This window comes from Globicephala melas, chromosome 17 (genome assembly GCF_963455315.2).
Source record: "Globicephala melas chromosome 17, mGloMel1.2, whole genome shotgun sequence".
NCBI classification, from domain to species: domain Eukaryota; kingdom Metazoa; phylum Chordata; class Mammalia; order Artiodactyla; family Delphinidae; genus Globicephala; species Globicephala melas.
Genome location: NC_083330.1, coordinates 55,357,667 through 55,377,197, shown reverse-complemented (window position 1 = coordinate 55,377,197; position 19,531 = coordinate 55,357,667). Strand labels below are relative to the sequence as shown.

Here is a 19,531-nt window from a genome sequence, read left to right as displayed (position 1 = left end):
TTGGGAGAGGAACTTTGAGAGAAAAACTGGAAATAGTCGTTACCCAATAGTGGGAGAGCAAGTTTGATATAGAAATATTACCTTGCTAAGTAATTTTGAGTGTCCTTTTGAGATTGATGATAATGAATCTGCCTAGTTATATGATTTCTGTCTAGAATTACTAAGCTTCCCAGGTACAAGCATTAAAAGGATTGTGCAAAGGCGTGATAAAATTCAGTGCATTCAGGAAATTTCTAGTGATTCTTCTAGGCATAACAAATAGAAACATGGATGTGGAGCAAAGAAAATTTCAAGCAGAGTTATAGGTTGGGGGTCCTTTACAAGGAAGTGGATTAGATCATCTTTCATGTTCAGTTTCAGCTATAAACAAGACCGATTCAGAAATAGCAGGTAAAATATTTTTAATCTGTTTCAGAAGGGAAAGAAATATTTTTTTTGTGTTTTAAAAAGTATAAAACAGTAATCATTCTTATATAAAAGGCTATGGGAAGCACCCCAAAGAATAAGAGAAGGGAAAGCAGGTAAAGGAATAAAAATCACTGACAAAAGATATACTGTGTCAGCTTATTTTGAAGCAATATACATTTAGTTAGGGCTTGAATTAACTCTCTGTTACTGGACCCCTATCATTTCAAAGGAAAATTAGCCTCTGTTAGGCAGGTACACGATGAATCACTGCTTCATATGGAAGCAAGCTTGGTTGTTGGATTGAAGCACCAGTCCCTGCCCCATAAATATTAAAACAAACAACAAAGAAGCAAAAAACACAAAAATAACTCATGACAATCTCTTCTGGTGCCCTTTACCCATTTATCTATGTAATACTCTAGTTCTTTGAGGTACCAGGGCTCACACATTCTGCAATTTAGCAAACATCCAGGTAAGTGTAAGAAGTCAGTCTCCCCCACTATTTAGTGCCTCTTTACTCACTGAATTATCTTCTTGAAGCCTCCCTCCTAACTGGGTTGAGGTAGGAGTGGGGACCACCCACTCAAATGCTCCAATTCCCTCCAAAGAAATTATACTTGCAAACTTTTCATTAATTGGTATCCTCAAATCTTCTGATGCATCCTTCCTGGATCTAAGCTATGTGTTATTCTAATGATCTTGAATGAATTTTTTTTAATACATCCTTAACAAATTCTACACAAGTGTTCTGAAACCCCTCTTTTAGAATGTGTGAGCACATATCCTCATTTATCAGCCTTGGGGCTTCAGCTAAAACTGAAAGAACCAGAAATGTCTCATTTGTTAACATACTTTTCCATAAATGATCATTTCCGAAGAAGGGAAAATTGTGAAACAAGTCCTATGCCATCTGTAAATATGAAAAATTGATGAGGACCTAACCATAGATGATTTTTAAAACAAATGAATGAATGGAAGTTCTAATAACAGAACATTAAACTGTTTATAAGCTGCATTTATTAAGATTTCATCTATAAATGTTTGTTTCCTAAATCTTAAAATTATATGGCTTCTAAGATAAGCACACAAATATACATAAATATAAAACAACTTTTGTTTATTGGCTTCTTAGCTGTTAAGAACATGTTTTTCTCTGTTACTCATATCTTAAAAAACTCTACCAAGACAGTTTCTCAAGATTTGCCAATTACCATTGTTAATCTTATAGCAGCCCCTGAATGTATTGGCATAGGATCTAGGGAGAGCAATTCTTACGCACCGGACTAGAATTCAGGTCTTATTTTCAAGTGCAATATTATTTTCTTATAACACACAAAAATTATTTAGATAGTAGGGTGGCTTTCGAGTTTTTAAATTGGAAACACCATTTCCTAGCAAACCAAACTTAAAACTTGGTAGTAATTACAAGCAGCCAGGGGCAGGGTGGGGGTGAGGGGCAGACAGGAAAGTAGGAACAGTTGTTTTAGCACCAAACACCACTGATTCTTTTTTTTGGGGGGGGGGGTTTATTGTTTTAATTTTTATTGGAGTATAGTTGATGTACAATGTTGTGTTAGTTTCAGGTGTACAGCAAAGTGAATCAGTTTCATATACATGTATCCACTCTTTTTTAGATTATTTTCCCATACAGGCTATTACAGTGTATTGAGTAGAGTTCCCTGTTCTATACAGTAGGTCTTTATTAGTTATCTATTTTATATATAGTAGTGAGTATATGTCAATCCCAATCTTCCAATTTATCCCTCCCCACCCCATTATCCCCTGGTAACCATAAGCTTGTTTTCTACGTCTGTGACTCTATTTCTGTTTTGTAAATAAGTTCATTTGTACCCTTTTTTTTAGATTCCACATATAAGTGATATCATATGATATTTGTCTTTCTCTGTCTGACTTACTTCACTCAGCATGACAATCTCTAGGTCCATCCCTGTTGCTGCAAATGGCATTATTTTGTGTTTTTTTTATGCCTGAGTAATAGTCCATTGTATCCATGTACCACATCTTCTTTATCCATTCCTCTGTTGATGGACATTTAGGTTGCTACCATGTCCTGGCTATTGTAAATAGTGCCGCATTGGACATTGGGATGCATGTATCTTTTTAAATTATGGTTTTAGAGGGAAACTACCTCAACGTAATAAAAGCCATGAACAACAAATCCACAGTGAACATCATTCTCAGAGGTGAAAAAACACAGATTTTTCTTTTGAAGTATCTCTAGAGTCTGAGCCCTCATCCATTGCCACTTCTATTCTTTTAGCTCAGATTTGATTAAATCCCTAACAATTCCTGCAGGCTTCAAGGTTTCAGTGTAGTGTCACTCAATGCAATCAATAAACCACCAAAACCGTAAATAAAAATATATAAATTGATTGATTAGAATCAAAATGTCAGTGTCCTTTGGTCTGTAAATTCGGAGGCTAAGAAAGAAGGGATTAATTAAAGTACTTTTAAAAGTTTTTGCTTGTGGTTTGTTTGTTTGTTTTGTTTTCTTTTACTTAAACATTGCAAAACCTAGTTAGAACTGCTTTGAAATTTGAAGCAGGTAACTTCTCATGTTACCTGCCATCCTATAATAAAATAGCATTGCCTTTTCTATTCATTTATCTTACACTATTTTATAGTACTCATCACCACTGAAGTAATGTATATGTATTTTATTTTTATGTTTTCTGTCAAGCCCCACTAGAATATTGGCTGTAACAGTCCATGGCCTTTGGTATAGTATCAACTTCACTGAAAATAAGTTTTAGCCACTCAATAAATACTTGTTTTTTAAACAAATGGGATCTTAAGAAATTTATGAAATCACTAATCTTTCAAGATTTAGAATATATAAAACACTTTCAAGACAGAACACTAGGTAGGCATATACACAGTTTCACTTCATAATGTATATAAATATTATTTTCATAATATTTTTAAAATACCACAGCAAAAATATTACTTTTAAAAAGGCATACAAAAACTTGAAAGAGCAAATTAAATACAAAGATGAAGAATAGTAAAAAGTAGAGTAGATATAAATGAAAGTGAACAAGAAATTAATAGAGAAAAATCCATAAAACCAAAAGGTAGTTTTATTGAAAAGATCAATAAAATTGATAATCTCTAGAGACAGACTAATCAAAGAGAAAGGGAGAGAGAGAGAGAGGGAAAGAGAAAAGAGAGTAAGAGAAGAGATACAATCCACAAATATTAAAGGATAATAAAGAAATATGAGAAATAATAAAGAAATACAAATTTGATAATTTAGGTTATATTGATGGATTTCTTGAGAATTTCTATAAAATTCTCACAAAAAGAAATAAATCATCTGAAATGACCTAAAACTATTAAAGAAGTTAAATCAATAATTAAAACCTTCCGTTGGTGGGAATGTAAATTGGTACAGCCACTATGGAGAACAGTAAAAACTAAAAATACAAGTACCATATGAGCCAGCTACCCCACTCCTAGGCATATACCTAGAGAAAACCATAATTCGAAAAGATACATGCCTCCCAATGTTCATTGCAGCACTATTTACAATAGCCAGGTCATGGTAGCAACCTAAATGTCCATTGACAGAGGAATGGATAAAGATGATGTGGTACATATATATATAATGGACTATTAGTCACAAAAGAGAACAAAATAAGGCCATTTGCAGCAACAAGGATGGACCTAGAGATTGTCATACTGAGTGAAGTAAGACAGAGAAAGACAAATACCATATGATATCATTTATATGTGGAATCTAATAAAAAGGTACCAATTAACTTACAAAACAGAAGTTATAGTCACAAATGTAGAAAACAACCTTATGGTTACCAGAGGATGCGGGGGGGGGGAATAAATTGGGAGATTGGGATTGACATATACACAATACTATATATAAAATAGATAACTAATAAGAACCTACTGTATAGCACAGAGAACTCTACTCAATACTCTGTAATGGCCTATATGGGGAAAGAATCTAAAAAAACGATTGTATATATGTATATGAAACTGATTCACTTCCCTGTACACGTGAAAATAACACAATATTGTAAATCAAATATACTCCAATATTTTTTTTTTTTTTTTTTTTTGCGGTACGCGGGCCTCTCACTGCTGTGGCCTCTCCCGTTGTGGAGCACAGGCTCCAGATGCGCAGGCTCAGCGGCCATGGCTCACAGGCCTAGCTGCTCCACGGCATGTGGGATCTTCCCCGACCGGGGCACGAACCCGTGTCCCCTGCATCGGCAGGCGGACTCTCAACCACTGCGCCACCTGGGAAGCCCGCCAATAATTTTTTTAATGAAATAAATTTAAAAATAAACCTTCCAAAATAGCAAGCATCAGGCCCAGATTGATTCACTGGTGAATTTTAACAAACATTTAAAGAATAAATGATACCAATTCTCTACAATCTCTTCCAGAAAAATAGAGGGAGTACTTTCAAACTCATTTTACGAGTGCTCACTACCCTAATACAAAAATCAAAGACATTGCTGCAAAGGAAAATTTCAAATCAATATGTCCAATGAACATAGATGCAAAATTTTTCAACAAAATATTAGCAGATTAAGTTTGACAGTGTATTAAAAGAAGTATACAGCATGACTAAATGGGTTTTATTCCAGGTATAGAGGGCTGGCTTGACATTCAGAACTCAAGTCATCTCATAAGTGGGCTAAAAAAGAACATATCACTATTGCAATAGAATGAAGAAAAAAACCCAAAAAACATTTGACAAAATCCAACCCTCTCAGAAGATTACAAAGAAAAGAGAACTTTATCAATTTGTTAAAGAACATCTGCTACTACAAATATGGAGCTAACATGATAATACTTAGTGGTGAGAAACTTTTTCCCAAGATCACAAACAAAACAAGAATTTCCCCTCTCACCACTCTTTTTCAACATCATACTGAAAGTCTTAGCTAATACACTAAGACATGAAAAGGAAATAAAAGGTTTATAAATTTGGAAGGAAGAAATGAAACAGACTTTTTTTCTTGCAGATTGTATGATTGTCTATGTAAAAAGTTCCAAAGAATCAACAAAGAAACTTGTGGAACTAGTAAGTGATAATAGCAAGGTTTTACGATACATATACAAAAGTTAATTTTTTTTTTTGTATACCAGCAATGAACAAGTGGAATTTGAAATTAAAAGCACAGTATCATTTACATTAGCACCAAAAAATAAAAAAGAAAGACTTAGGTTTAAATATAACAGAATATTTATAAGATCTATATGAGGAAAATGACAAAATTCTGATTAAAGAAATCAAAGATCTAAATCAATGGAGAAATATTCCAGGTTCATGGATGGGAAGAATTAATATTAGTAAGATGTCAAATCTTTCCAACTTGAGCTATAACTTCAGTGTTATCTCAGTAAAAATCCAAGAAAGTTATTTTGTGTCCATCAACAAAATAATTCTAATATTTATGTAGAAAGGCAAAGACCCAGAATAGCCTACATGATATTGAAGAACAAACAAGGGGCTAACTCTTCCTCAGGAAGAGGGTGAAGGATGAGTAGGTAAACTCATTTGGGGCAGTGAAACTATTCTGTATGATACTGTACAGGTGAATACATGACATTATGCATTTGTCAAAACCTATAGAATACAAAGAGTGAACCCTAGTATAAATGTGGACTTAATTAATTAAGTGTATCAATATTGATTTGATTCATCAACTGTAACAAATGTACCCCACTAATGCAAGATGGTAATAATAGAAGAAACTGTGTTTGTGTGTGCATGTGTGTGTTGGGGGGGGAAGAAGGGTGCATATAGGAACCTTCTGTACTTTCTGTGCATTTTTTCTATAAATGTGAAATTGTTCTGAAATATAAAGTATTAAAAATGAAACAAAAACATACAAGCAATTTTATATTTTGAACTGAGTGATATATATATATATCTGTATGCATGCACACATACATGTGTATGTTTTTTTTGACTATAATATCATATTAAAATACTTCTCTAGAATATTGGTATAATAAACTCAAACGTTTCATTTTCCTGGCATGGCAGTAATTTCTGAGAAGGAGAACTTTAGAGAGAAGGAAAAGAGATATTTCAATTGAGACGTGTTTTTTGACAGATAAGAACAGCTCCCCCATCTCAGTGTCCATGGCCACAATTGTAGTTAACCCTTTTTAAACATTTTTAGGTAATTGCAATGTCAGCTTTACTAGCTGCAGATTCTTCCTCTTTTCATCCATGTACAAGTTATTATCACATTAGTCTTCCAAAAATATCTGCAACAATGTGTTTTTTCAACTCAAACACCAGCAGAGCTTTCCTATGGACTACTTATTCACAAACTACTCATTTTTGGCATTTAAAACATCTCAAAATATATCCAATGTTGCCACATTTGTCTGCCAACCATATTTTTATGGTGACAAATTACCCTCACATAGTTTGCCTCAAATATGTCTGATTTTCCCTGACTTCTCCGCTCGGTTTTGTTGTTTCTTCCTCCTGGAATATTCTATCCCAGCATTCTTGCCTGTGTCATCTTACGCATTCTTCAAGGACTCACTTAAAATCCTCCTTCCTAAAGCTTTACTTATTTCCACAATCTGTTACAATCTGGTTAACTCCTCCAGCATTGTGTGTATCTTCATTACAGTACTTAAAATATTTTTTTCCTTGTCTTGTAGAAACTTTTCTAAGTGTAAAATCCTTGGAATCAGAAATAAGATTATTCATATATCTGCATGCCTGATGAAGAGAGTTCAATAACTGTAGTGAATTGAACGGCTTAAAACAGCAGCTTCAGAATTTTTCCATTAATTTCTCTGATCATATGACCTTATAGCAGGACTTCAAACTCATCATAAAACTAAATGATTTATAGGCAGCAGTTGCTAAAACAAACACTCTTGTATGCACAAAATAAATATTTTTTAATCACTGAGGAAATATATAAGAAAATCCTTGGGAAAGTATGGCATCTTATAGACTTGTATTTTACTTACCATTTTATGCTTTAATCTCCAAGGTGAGAGTCCCAGAATCTGTGTTTTGAAATTTTAAAAACTTTCTTTCTAATTTGAAATTCCTATGGAGCATAACAGACTTTTAAAGGGAGAAATGCTGCCAAAGAGATATTGAAGCTGCCAGCAGTTTCTATGCTGAAAAATAAATTAAAAATTTAAACGTCTTTTAAAATTATAACTAAATGTCTGGGAAAGCTCAGCCTCCGAGATTCTTAAGTTTCACAGACTTTACTTCTGCAGGAAAGGCCTTGTCTGATACTTTTCCTTTCAAGAAATGTCACCCATTAGGGGCATGAATTTGTCTTCTTGAGAGCAAAGAATAATGTTGGATCCAAAATTTGGGTTTTCATTTGGATTATTAAAACACTGGTATATCTTAGGATTGAAAGAGCAGGGAATATGCTTCTCACCTGGTAATATTAAAACATGACTATAATGAGGAAAGTCTGACTATCATGATGTAAATCTATCACACTTTTAAATGTGGACCCATCTTCACCCGTTCTCCTAGCATAAGATTTGTAAATATGGTAGTATGCTTATTTATATATCTAACTTTGATAATTGCAAAGACATCATTAATAGAAACTTCAAAGGTATTCTATCTCTTCCCACAAAATATCTTCTGAAGAATAGCCTACACATGTGGCACTTCCTTCCTCACCACACAGCTAATAATTTCCTAATATTTTGTAATCTGACTTTTTGCATCATCTCTTAAATTACTAATGACTTTTCTATCCCTAAATTAAGTTAATTTTCTCACTGCTCATTTCCCTTGATCCTTCTGTCACCATTGTAATCTCTTTTGGGGGTCTTTAAATGACCAAAAAATATCTTGGTTTCTGTGAGTTTACTCTCTGACCACCCATTTTTCACTCTTGAGGAATTCACTTTCTCCTCCCATTCCCTAAAAAATAAACATTCCTCAGTGTTCCATCTTCAAAACTCCCCTCTTCTACTATATATTCAGCTTTAAGAATAGCATTACATGGACTTCCCTAGTGGCGCAGTGGTTGAGAGTCCGCCTGCCGATGCAGGGGACACGGGTTTGTGCCCCGGTCTGGGAAGATCCCATATGCCGTGGAGTCTGTGCGTCCAGAGCCTGTGCTCCGCAGCGGGAGAGGCCACAACAGTGAAAGGCCCGCGTACCGCAAAAAAAAAAAAAAAAAAAAAAAAAGAATAGCATTACTTCTGAAGGATTCAGTAATCATGACTTTCCATGTTTCTCTCAGGTCTTCATTATTTTCATTCTTCTGAGATATAGATATTTATTATGTTAACTTAAAACAATTGAACTGGTCTTTTCTCCACAACACATATACATCATTACGAGTGAGAGAGCATGGAATTTGGAATCAGTTGGACTTAATTTTAGATGCCGCCACTCTTTTATTAGACTTAGAGAAGCTTTTTATTCTCCCCAAAGTTCTGTTTCTTTTTCAATAAAAATGGAAAGAGTAATACCAAATTGTACTGTTTTAGTGAAGGACTAGATTATCTAACAGTCATAAAATTGCATAGTGAAGTACCCAGGATAAAGTAAAGCTTTTTCTTTCTTTTTTTTATTTTCTTATGATTTCCCCAGTGAATTCAGATTTTAAAATCTTCACTCTTTCTCCAAATCCTGCTTCTTCAATCTTGTTAATTATTTTCAATTCATATTGCCTCCATCCTACTTTATACACTTAAAACTTCTCACCAGTGCAATTGTAATGGTCTCTTATTCTACTGCAAGATGTATTACACTTGGCTTTCAGATAAAGGTTATTATTATATAGCTACTGAGACATTACCCCTGGATCATAAACTTGTATCTCCCATGGCTCATTGAATTAAGAAATTATATCAGTTATCACACACATACATATAGTATACATTAACTTAAAAGAACTTTCATGTCATTATTTTGTTACTAATTAAAACATTGTATGTGTCAATATCACTATTTTGCTAATAAGTAAACCTGTATGCCAGGTGTTTGCACACTTAGCAGTAATAAAAGCATGCCTTGAACATAGAGCTTATGGCTTGCAATTTGGTGCTCTTCCCCCCTCACTTATACATTTGCATTCTAGCATTTAAATTTCTCCTTAATACAGGCCAAACCTAACTTTCTGACATTATATTTCTATTTCTACCATATTGTGTTACAGACTGCTAAATGTGCCTCTTCAGAAAATAAATCATTTTAGTTGTGTGATGCATATTTTTAGAAAGAAACATTAAAAAAACCCACAAACTACTATTTCCTGAAACTAACCATTTGCTTAAGGCAAACTGTTCTTCCAAATGCCTCTACACTTTATCAGCTCAGTAATTTAGCACATGCTTTTCTCTCTTCCTAGAATATGTTTGACTATAAGAATCCTATCCATTCTTCAAATGGACTTTCTTCTTCCTTGGTTTCCCATAATTTGTATCCATGCTCTCTTGGCTCATATGGCTTGAATGATATTCACTGTATGCTTCTCTTACCACAATACTGGAATTTATTCTGTTTTTTGAAGGCAGCTATTGGCTTATTACATTTTTCATCACCAAGTCAAAAAAAGTTTAGATGCTTAAGGAAAGCTTGCTTATTTGAATTCGAGTAAACTTGCACTGCAGCCTTCCTCTGGTGTTACGTTTCAAGACCAGTACAATTAAGACTTATCATTACTATCATTGTCTCTGTGGAAAGTTGTTTCTGGCCTCTTTGACAGAGTTCCATAAAAGACATATTACCTATGTCTGAAAACAAAGAGCAGTGAAAGCATAAATACTCTATTGTTGTGTGGGGTCCAGATTGCACAGGACAATATCATCATATTAAAACTAGCTCTAATTTTAAAAAGTCTATTTTAAGTTGCATAAATATATAGAAGAAATAGTAAGCCTAGATTTTTGAAAGTTATTCCAAGTATGTTTATCTAAGCTGATAGGACATTTAGGAAATATGAGTTGTGAAAATGGTTGACATGGGTAGGCAATCTTAAAAGAAAACACAAATAACAAACCTTAGTCCTTACACTGTACATACTTACTGAGGAGCTTAGCACTTTATCTATACTTTGTCTGCTTTATCCTCATTGTTTCCTCATTACTGGAGGGGAAAATCAAGCTGTTATTCCAATGTTACAGTAAAAATATTAAAAAGAAAAAGTGATACAAGGAATAGTTTGAGGCTACAAATCATTTAAATCATTATAGTATTTCATTGAAATAAAGTTTAAAATATACATATTTAGAAATGTATGAAAACATTCCATTTAGGACATAATTTTTGATGAATAAAATATGGATAAAGAAAGTATTTCTGCTTGTGTAATGTGGGAATACTTTGTGTATACTAATAGTAATTTCAGATCTATAAAAAATGAGATTGTTTCATGTATTTTATTCTATATATTATTAAATGATAATATTTTGAAAAAAGTTATAATAAAAATATATATTTAAGAATCTCTCCTAATTTGCCAGCAATATGGTTGAGTGAAGGATGTGAGATCACCTCTTCTTACAAAAGCAAAATCACAAATAACTGCTGAACAACCATAGACAAAAAAAAAACAAAAAACGCTGGAACCTACCAAAAAAGATACCCTACATCTAAAGAAAAAGAGAAGCCAAAATGAGACAGTAGGAAGGGCACAATTGTAATAAAATCAAATCCCATACCCGCTGGGTGGGAGGCCCACAAACTGGAAAATAATTATACCACAGAAGTTCTCCCACAGGAGTGAAAGTCCTGAGCCCCACGTCAGGCTTCCCAGCCTGGGGGTTTGATAATGGGAGGAGGAGCCCCCAGAGAATTTCTCTTCGAAGGCCAGAAGGGTTTCATTGCAGGAATTTCACAGGATTGGGGGAAATAGAAACTCCACTTTTGGAAGGTGCGCACAAGGTCCTGTGTACACCAGGACCCAGGGAAATAAACAGTGACTTCATAAGAGACTGGGCCAGACTAGTATTGGAGGGTCCCCTGTGGAGTCAGGGGGCAGCTGTGGCTCACTGTGGGGACAAAGACACGGGCAGCAGCAGTTCTGTTGAATAATCATTGGTGTGAGCCCTCCTGGAGGCCACCATTTCCTCCCCAAGACCTAGCCCCACCCAATAGCCTGTAGGCTCCAGTGCTGGGACACCTCAGGCCAAACAACCAACAGGGTGGGAACACAGCGCCACCCATCAGCAGACAGGCTGCTTAAATTCTTCCTGAACAAGGCCCTGCCCACGAGAAGGACAAGACCTAGCTCCACCCACCAGTGGGCAGGAAGCAGACCCTCCCACCAGAAAGCCAACACAAGCCTCTTAGACAGGCTTATTCACCAGAGGGCAGACAGCAGAAAAAAGAATTACAATCCCGCAGCCTGTGAAATGGAAACTGCAATCACAGAAAGTTAGAAAAAATGAGGTGGCAGAGGAATATGTCCCAGATGAAGGAACAAGTTAAAACCCCAGAAGAACAGCTAAGTGAAGTGGAAATAGGTAATCTACTGGAAAAAGAATTTAGAGTAATGATAGTGAAGATCATCCAAGATCTCAGAAAAGAGTGGAGGCACAGATTGAGAAGATGCAAGAAATGTTTAATAAAGACCTAGAAGAACTAAAGAACAAACAAACAGAGATAAACAATATAATAACTGAATTGAAAGATACACTAGAAGGAATCAATAGAGTAACTGAGGCAGAAGAAAGGATAAATGAGCTGGGAGACAGAATGGTGGAAATCAATGCCACAGAAAAGAATAAAGAAAAAATAATCAAAAGAAATGAAGACAGTCTAAGAGACCTTTGGGACAACATTAAATGAACAACATTTGCATTATAGGGGTCCCAGAAGGAAAAGAGAGAAAGGACCTGAGAAAATATTTGAAGAAATAATAGCTGAAAATTTCCTTAACGTGGGAAAGGAAGCAGCCAACCAAGTTCAGGAAGGCCAGAGAATCCCAGGCAGGATAAACCCAAGGAGGAACACACCGAAAAACATAGTCATCAAACTGACAAAAATTAAAGAGAAAGAAAAAATATTAATAAGCAACAAGGGAAAAGCAACAAATGACATACAAGGGAACTCCCATAATGTTGTCAGCTGATTTCTCAGCAGAAACTCTGTAGGCCAAAAGGGAGTGACACAATATATTTAAAGTTATGAAGGGGAAGAACCTACAACCAAGAATACTCTACCCAGCAAGGCTGTAATTCACATTCAACGGAGAAATCAAAAGCTTTACAGATAAGCAAAAACTAAAAGAATTCAGCACAACCAGACCAGCTTTGCAACAAATGCTAAAGGAACTTCTCTAAGTGCAAAAGAAAAGGCCAGTACTAGAAACAAGAAAATTACAAATGGAATAGCTCACTGGTAAAGGCAAACGTAAATTAAAGGTAGGAAATCATCTGCACACAAACATATCAAAGCCAGCAATTGGGAGAAGAGGGGAGCACAAATTCAGGATATTGGAAATGCATTTGAAGTTAAAAGGCCAGCATCTTAAAGCACTATTATTTATATACAGACTGCTATATCAAAACCTCAGGGTAACTGCAAACCAAAAATCTACAATAGATACACATACAAGAAAGAAAAGAAAATCCAAACACAACAATAAAGTTAGTCATAAAATCACAAGAGAAGAGAACAAAAGAGGAAGGGAAGAAAAAAGACCTACAAAAACAAATCCAAAACAGTTAAGAAAATGGCAATAGGAATATACATATTGATAATTACTTTAAATGAATTAAATGCTCCAACCAAAAGACATAGACAGGCTGAATGGATACAAAAACAAGACCTGTATATATGCTTTCTACAAGAGACCCACTTCAGATCTAGGGACACATACAGACTGATCATGAGGGGATGGAAAAAGGTATTTCATGCAATGGAAAGAAAGCTGGAGTAGCAATTCTCATATCAGACAAAATAGACTTTAAAATAAAGACTGTTATGAGACAAAGAAGGACACATAATGATCAAGGGATCAATCCAAGAAGAAGATATAATAATTGTAAATATATATGCACCCAACATAGGAGCAACCCAACATATAAGGCAAGTACTAACAGCCATAAAAGGAGAAATTGACAGTAACACAATAATAGTGGGGGACTTTAACAACCCACTTTCATCAATGGACAGGTCATTCAGACAGAAGATCAATAAGGAAATACAGGTCTTAAATGACACATTAGACTAGATGGACTTAATTGATATTTATAGAGCATTCCATCCAAAAGAAGCAGAATACACATTCTTCTCAAGTGCACGTGGAACATTCTCCAGGATTGATCACATGCTGGACCATAAAGTGAGCCTTGGTAAATTTAAGAAAACTGAAATCATATCAAGCATCTTTTCCACCACAATGTTATGAAATTAGAAAGCAACTACAGGAAAAAAAAAAAACAACAACTGTAAAACATCACAAGCACATGGATGCTAAACAATATGCTACTGAACAACCAATGGAACACTGAAGAAATGAAGAGGAAAGCAAAAAATACCTAAAGACAAATGAAAATGAAAGCACAATGATCCAAAGCCTATGGAGTTCTAAGAGGGAAGTTTATAGCAATACAATCTTACCTCAGGAAACAACAAAAACAAATAAACAACCTAACCTCACACTTAAAGCAACTAGAGAAAGAAGAAAAACAAAACCCAAAGTTAGTAGAAGGAAAGAAATCATAAAGATCAAAGCAGAAATAAATGAAATAGAAAGGAAGAAAACAATAGAAAGATTAATGAAACTAAAGGCTGGTTCTTTGAGAATATAAACAAAATTGATAAAGAGCCAGCGTCATCAAGAAAAAAGGGAGGGGGCTCAAATCAATAAGATTAGAAATGAAAAGGAAAGGTTAAAATGATACCACAGAAATACAAAGGATCATAAGAGACTACTACAAGCAACTATATGCCAATAAAATTGACAACCTGGAAGAAATGGACAAATTCTTGAAGAGGTACAATCCCCCAAGACTGAGCAAGGAAGAAATGGAAAGTATGAACAGACTAATCACAAGTACCGAAATTGAAACTGTGATTTAAAAACTCTCAACAAACATAAGTCCAGAACCAGACGGCTTCACAGGCCAATTCTATCAAACATTTAGAGAAGAGTTAACACTTACCCTTCTGAAACTCTTCCAAAAAATTGCAGAAGAAGGAATGCTCCCAAATTGATTCTGAGACCATCATCACCCTGATACCAAAACCAGACAAAGACACCACAAAAAAGAAAATTATAGGCCAGTATCACTGATGAACATATACACAAAAAATAATCAACAAAATATTGGGTTGGCCAAAAAGTTCGTTCAGGTTTTTCCATAAGGGTTACAGAAAAACCTGAATGAACTTTTTGGCCAACCCAATGCTAACAGTCTGAATCCAACCATACGTTAAAAGGATCACATTCCACAATTAAGTGGGATTTATCCCAGGGATGCAAGGAATTTTCAGTATCTGCAAATCAGTGTGATACACCACATCAACAAATTGAAGAATAAAAAACCATATGATCATCTCAATAGATGCAGAAAAAGCTTTTGACAAAATTCAGCACCGATTTATGTTAAAAACTCTTCAGAAAGTGGGCATAGAGGGAATATACCTCAACATAGTAATGGCCATATATGACAAACCCACAGCCAAATGGTCTCAATGGTGAAAAACTGAAAGCATTTCCTCTAAGATCAGGAATAAGAAATGGTGGGTGAATTTTATCTAAAAAACAATCAGCACAGTTTTGCAGCCCTAACTGTATATGTGTGTCTGTGGATGGACATATACGTGTCCAAGTAAATACACATATAAATACCTGCTAGAGAAGTACTATAATGTGGTATGAACCCAAGCACTGGGATTCAAGTCAGAAAGTCCACTTTTTGCTTCACATTTACCACTTACTTAAGATGGGAAATTTAGTCAATTATTTAACCTTGGCTTCTACAACTAGTAACAAGATAATTAAACTTGATGAGAGCTTTTTGAAATTCCTACGAATACCTGCATGTTATTGATTTATAGTAGATTCTTGTTTGTGATTTTTATTATATATTTGTACAAGTCATATTTTCATATTTTGGTTTTTTAAAAGAACAATCTTTTTTGTCACTATGGAACATTTTTGAACTATGGGATATTGCCAGTAGAACCGGAGCCTAACCATTATGTTATATTCTTCTAATACTGTTTTTTAATCCTTTGCTCAATTTTAGCCTTGGATCAACTGTGCAGTTCTCTTGTGATGAAGATTATGTCCTACAGGGTGCTAAGAGCATCACCTGTCAACGGATAGCTGAAGTCTTTGCTGCTTGGAGTGATCACAGGCCTGTATGTAAAGGTAAAGAACAGTCTTTAAAATAAAAATGCTCTCTTAACACATTTTAATAGTTTGAACTTCATTCCACTGAGTATAAATTTCAGTTGAATCTTTGACCTGTAATTCAGGAAACATTTAGCTCATGTATTTAAGAATATTTATTGAAAATCTATAATATGCAAACCACTGTGTCAGATTCTCAAGGAGTTCCCAATCTAATAATCATATAGCAACAAATTGGAATCTTAAAATATGTAATACAAGGCAGTGGTAACTTTGTTGGCCTTTTTTTAAAATCATGAATTACCATGTATAGTCATTGATGTGGATATAAATTTTTTAAACCATAATTGCACCTCCACTTGTATGATTTGCCATTTGAATTGCTTATGTGTCCAATAGTAGTGATGTTGGTGGCAGTGGAGGTAGAGCACTTGTTCTATAATTAGTTAATTTAAACTAAGACAAATCAATGAGTGCTCTGGCTTTTCATATTACCAGTAATTGCAGATAAGATTTACTTCCACCACCTTCCTACAAATTAAATATTTTCATATAAATTAAATGAGGCCTCTTCATCCTAAACTTTATTTAGCTATATTTGAAAATTAACACCTCATTCTGGCTTACTGGCTCTCTGTTGCTTGTTTGTTGCTGTTGTTGTTGTTATTTTTAGTAATGACATCTCTGCATATTTCAGTGTCTTAGTACTCAAAATTCCATTAACTCTTCATCTCCCTCAGGGAATATTTTCACTGAGTTGCCACACTCTGTATAGTCCTCTCAGGCAGATTCTGGTGAATAGAGAAGGGATAGATTTGAGAGCTGTCATAAAGGGAAAAAGACAAAGTATTTGACAACTAGTTGGATATGGAAGGAGAAAGTGACAAGAAAGAGTCAAAGTTGATATTCAACTCTATATGAGACTAGAAAAACGTTACCCTGTTAATAAGTATAAAAAAACTGAAAATGGAATTGTATAGGAGATTTCATCATAGGCTTAATTTTTTTAGGCACTTACTATGTGTCAGGCACTGTGCTAACCACTACATATACTTTGACTCATTTAAATCCTCAAAACAAACCAATGGAGGCATTATTATCTCCATTTTAGAAATGAGTATTGTAAGACACAGAGAGATCCAGTCACTCACCCAAGCTCAAATGTCTGTAAAATGACAAAGCCCTTAAGAAAGACTATTCATAGTTTGGGGAGAGAAGCAAGATTTCAGAGCATTAAAGAAGGAATAGAAAATAATAAAATGGAAGCAAATAGGTATATTCCACTCACTTGACAATGGCAACCCAGAGTAAGAAGAACAGAGAGCCTAGATTTTTCTCTCAGGTTCAAGTAAAACTTTCATGTCACAGGTAGATGTTTATTCATTACCTTTCTCATTATCAAGGGCTTACAGAAAATGGTACTGATGAACCTAAGTGGCAGGGCAGGAATAAAGATGAAGATGTAGAGAATGGACTTGAGGACACAGTAGGGGAAGGGGAAGCTGGGACGAAGTGAGAGAGTAGCATTGACATATATACACTACCAAATGTAAAATGGATGGCTAGTGGGAAGCTGCTGCATTGAACAGGGAGATCACCTCGATGCTTTGTGATGACCCTAGAGGGTGGGAGAGAGGCTCAAGAAGGAGGGCATATGGGGATATATGTATACATATAGCTTATTCACTTTGTTGTACAGCAGAAACTAACACAAAATTGTAAAGTAGTTATACTCCAATAAAGATGTTAAAAATATAAAATAAAATTCATAGTCACAATTGAAGAAAAAAAGGTTTACAAAATGCCATATAGTGCAATAGCATTAAAAAAAAAAAACAGTGAAATAGGGATAATGAGAAAATAAGGTAAAACAGTTACATGATCCTAAACAAAAGCTTATGTATAAGTTGGTAAAAAACTTAAAAAAAAATTTTATTGAAATATAGCTGATTTACAATGTTGTGTTACTTTCAGTTGTAAAGTGATTCAGTTATGCATATAAATATATATTAGTTTTTACATTATCTTCTATTATTTGTTGTTAACAAGATATTGAGTATAGATCCCTGTTCAATACAGTAGGTCCTTGTTGGTTATCTGTCTTATATATAGTAGTATGTATATTTTAATCCCAAACTCCTAATTTATCTCTCTCTCCCTCTCCCCTTTTGGTAACCATAAGTTTGCTTTCTATGTCTGTGAGTCTGTTTTGTAAATAAGTTCATTTGTATCCTTTTTTTAGATTCCACATATAAGTGATATCATATGATATTTGTCTTCATCTGATTTACTTCACTTAGTATGATAATCTCTAGGTTCATCCATGTTACTGCAAATGGCGTTATTTCATTCGTTTTATGGCTGAGTAATATTCCATTGTATATCATCTTCTTTATCCATTCATCTGTCGATAGACACTTAAGTTGCTTCCACGTCTTGGCTATTGTAAATAGTGCTGCTCTGAACATTGGGATGCATGTATCTTTTCAAATTATGTTTTTCTCCTGATATAGTCCCAGGAGTGGAATTGCAGGTTCATATGACAACTCTATTTTTAATTTTTTAAGGAAATGCCATACTGTTCTCCACAGTGGCTGCACCAGTTTACATCCCCACCAACAGTGTAGGAGGGTTCCTTTTTCCATTCTGACTGGTGTGAGGTGATACCTCATTGTAGTTTTGATTTGCATTTCTCTAATAATTAGTGATGTTGAGCTTCTTTTCATGTGCCTGTTGGCCATCTGTATGTCTTCTTTGGAGAAATGTCTATTTAGTTCTGCCCATTTTTTGATTGGGTTGTTTGTTTTTTTGATATTGAGCTGTATGAGCTGTTTGTATATTTTGGAGATTAATCCCTTGTCAGTTGCATCGTTTACAAATATTTTCTCCCATTCTGTAGGTTGTCTTTTTGTTTTGTTTATGTTTTCCTTTGTTGTGCAAAAGCCTTTAAGTTTTAAGTAAAAAACTTTTAAGAATGGCTTACATGTTAAATATGACAGCTGCCTAACAAATTTAAAAAACATAAGTTTACACGAAAACCGTTGTCTATGAAATATGACAATGACACAACAAAAGCAAACTTTTTCCTGGCTTTAAGATATGAAATATCTTGCATTGTTTTTTATAAAGTGGACACTGAGTAATAAGTATTGTGGGAGTTACTCTCATCAATGTCCGGGCAATGATAGAACAGTAAACTGTTTAAAGTTGATTTCTTATGATATCCTCCACTCAAGACAAATTATAGATATAAGGGACAAAATTGAAAATCATGGCTTCAAAATGGTGGCATCCACATATCCTGCTTCAGTTTTACATAAATTATATGTGTGCATTTTTTATGGCAAGAGAGAATAGGAAAATAGAGGATAGAGTCTAGAAAAGGAGATTAATGTTAATGCAGAAACAAAGTCTCATATAAAAAGAGAAATTATAGCCAGATCATGGAATTTAAGGTTTACATAAAATGAGATTGAGGCTGTAAACCATCTTTTTTCATTCAAGACTCTCATTTCAATAAAAAGAATGAATCATATTTATTATGATTGTAAATTGTTCAAAGGCAAAACTAATGTTATGTTATTTTGTTATTTTTCATAAACCCTGTAGCACAAAGAACAGCTGTGTTGACAAATCTCAAGAAATATTTGTTGAATATTACTGTATGATTATTTTCTTTGATTCTAAGATAGATGATTGAAATATGTATATGTAAACATATACATATATAGAGAGAGAGATATACATATATATTTCATTCAACAGTCATCAGTCATTAGTTGGGAGGTATGAAATTTTAATGT

At 34.4% G+C, this 19,531-nt stretch overlaps 1 protein-coding gene across 2 annotated transcripts in view; it reads left to right on the top strand.

Moving 5' to 3' along the window:
* CSMD3 (CUB and Sushi multiple domains 3) overlaps positions 1 to 19,531 on the top strand; it is a 1,079,985-nt gene that overhangs the window by 428,540 nt on the left and 631,914 nt on the right. For both annotated transcript variants that reach the window (XM_030875636.2, XM_030875634.2), the window contains one exon: positions 15,622 to 15,746. In XM_030875636.2, the coding sequence (XP_030731496.1) occupies positions 15,622 to 15,746 (125 nt within the window). The remainder of the gene's footprint in view (positions 1 to 15,621; positions 15,747 to 19,531) is intronic.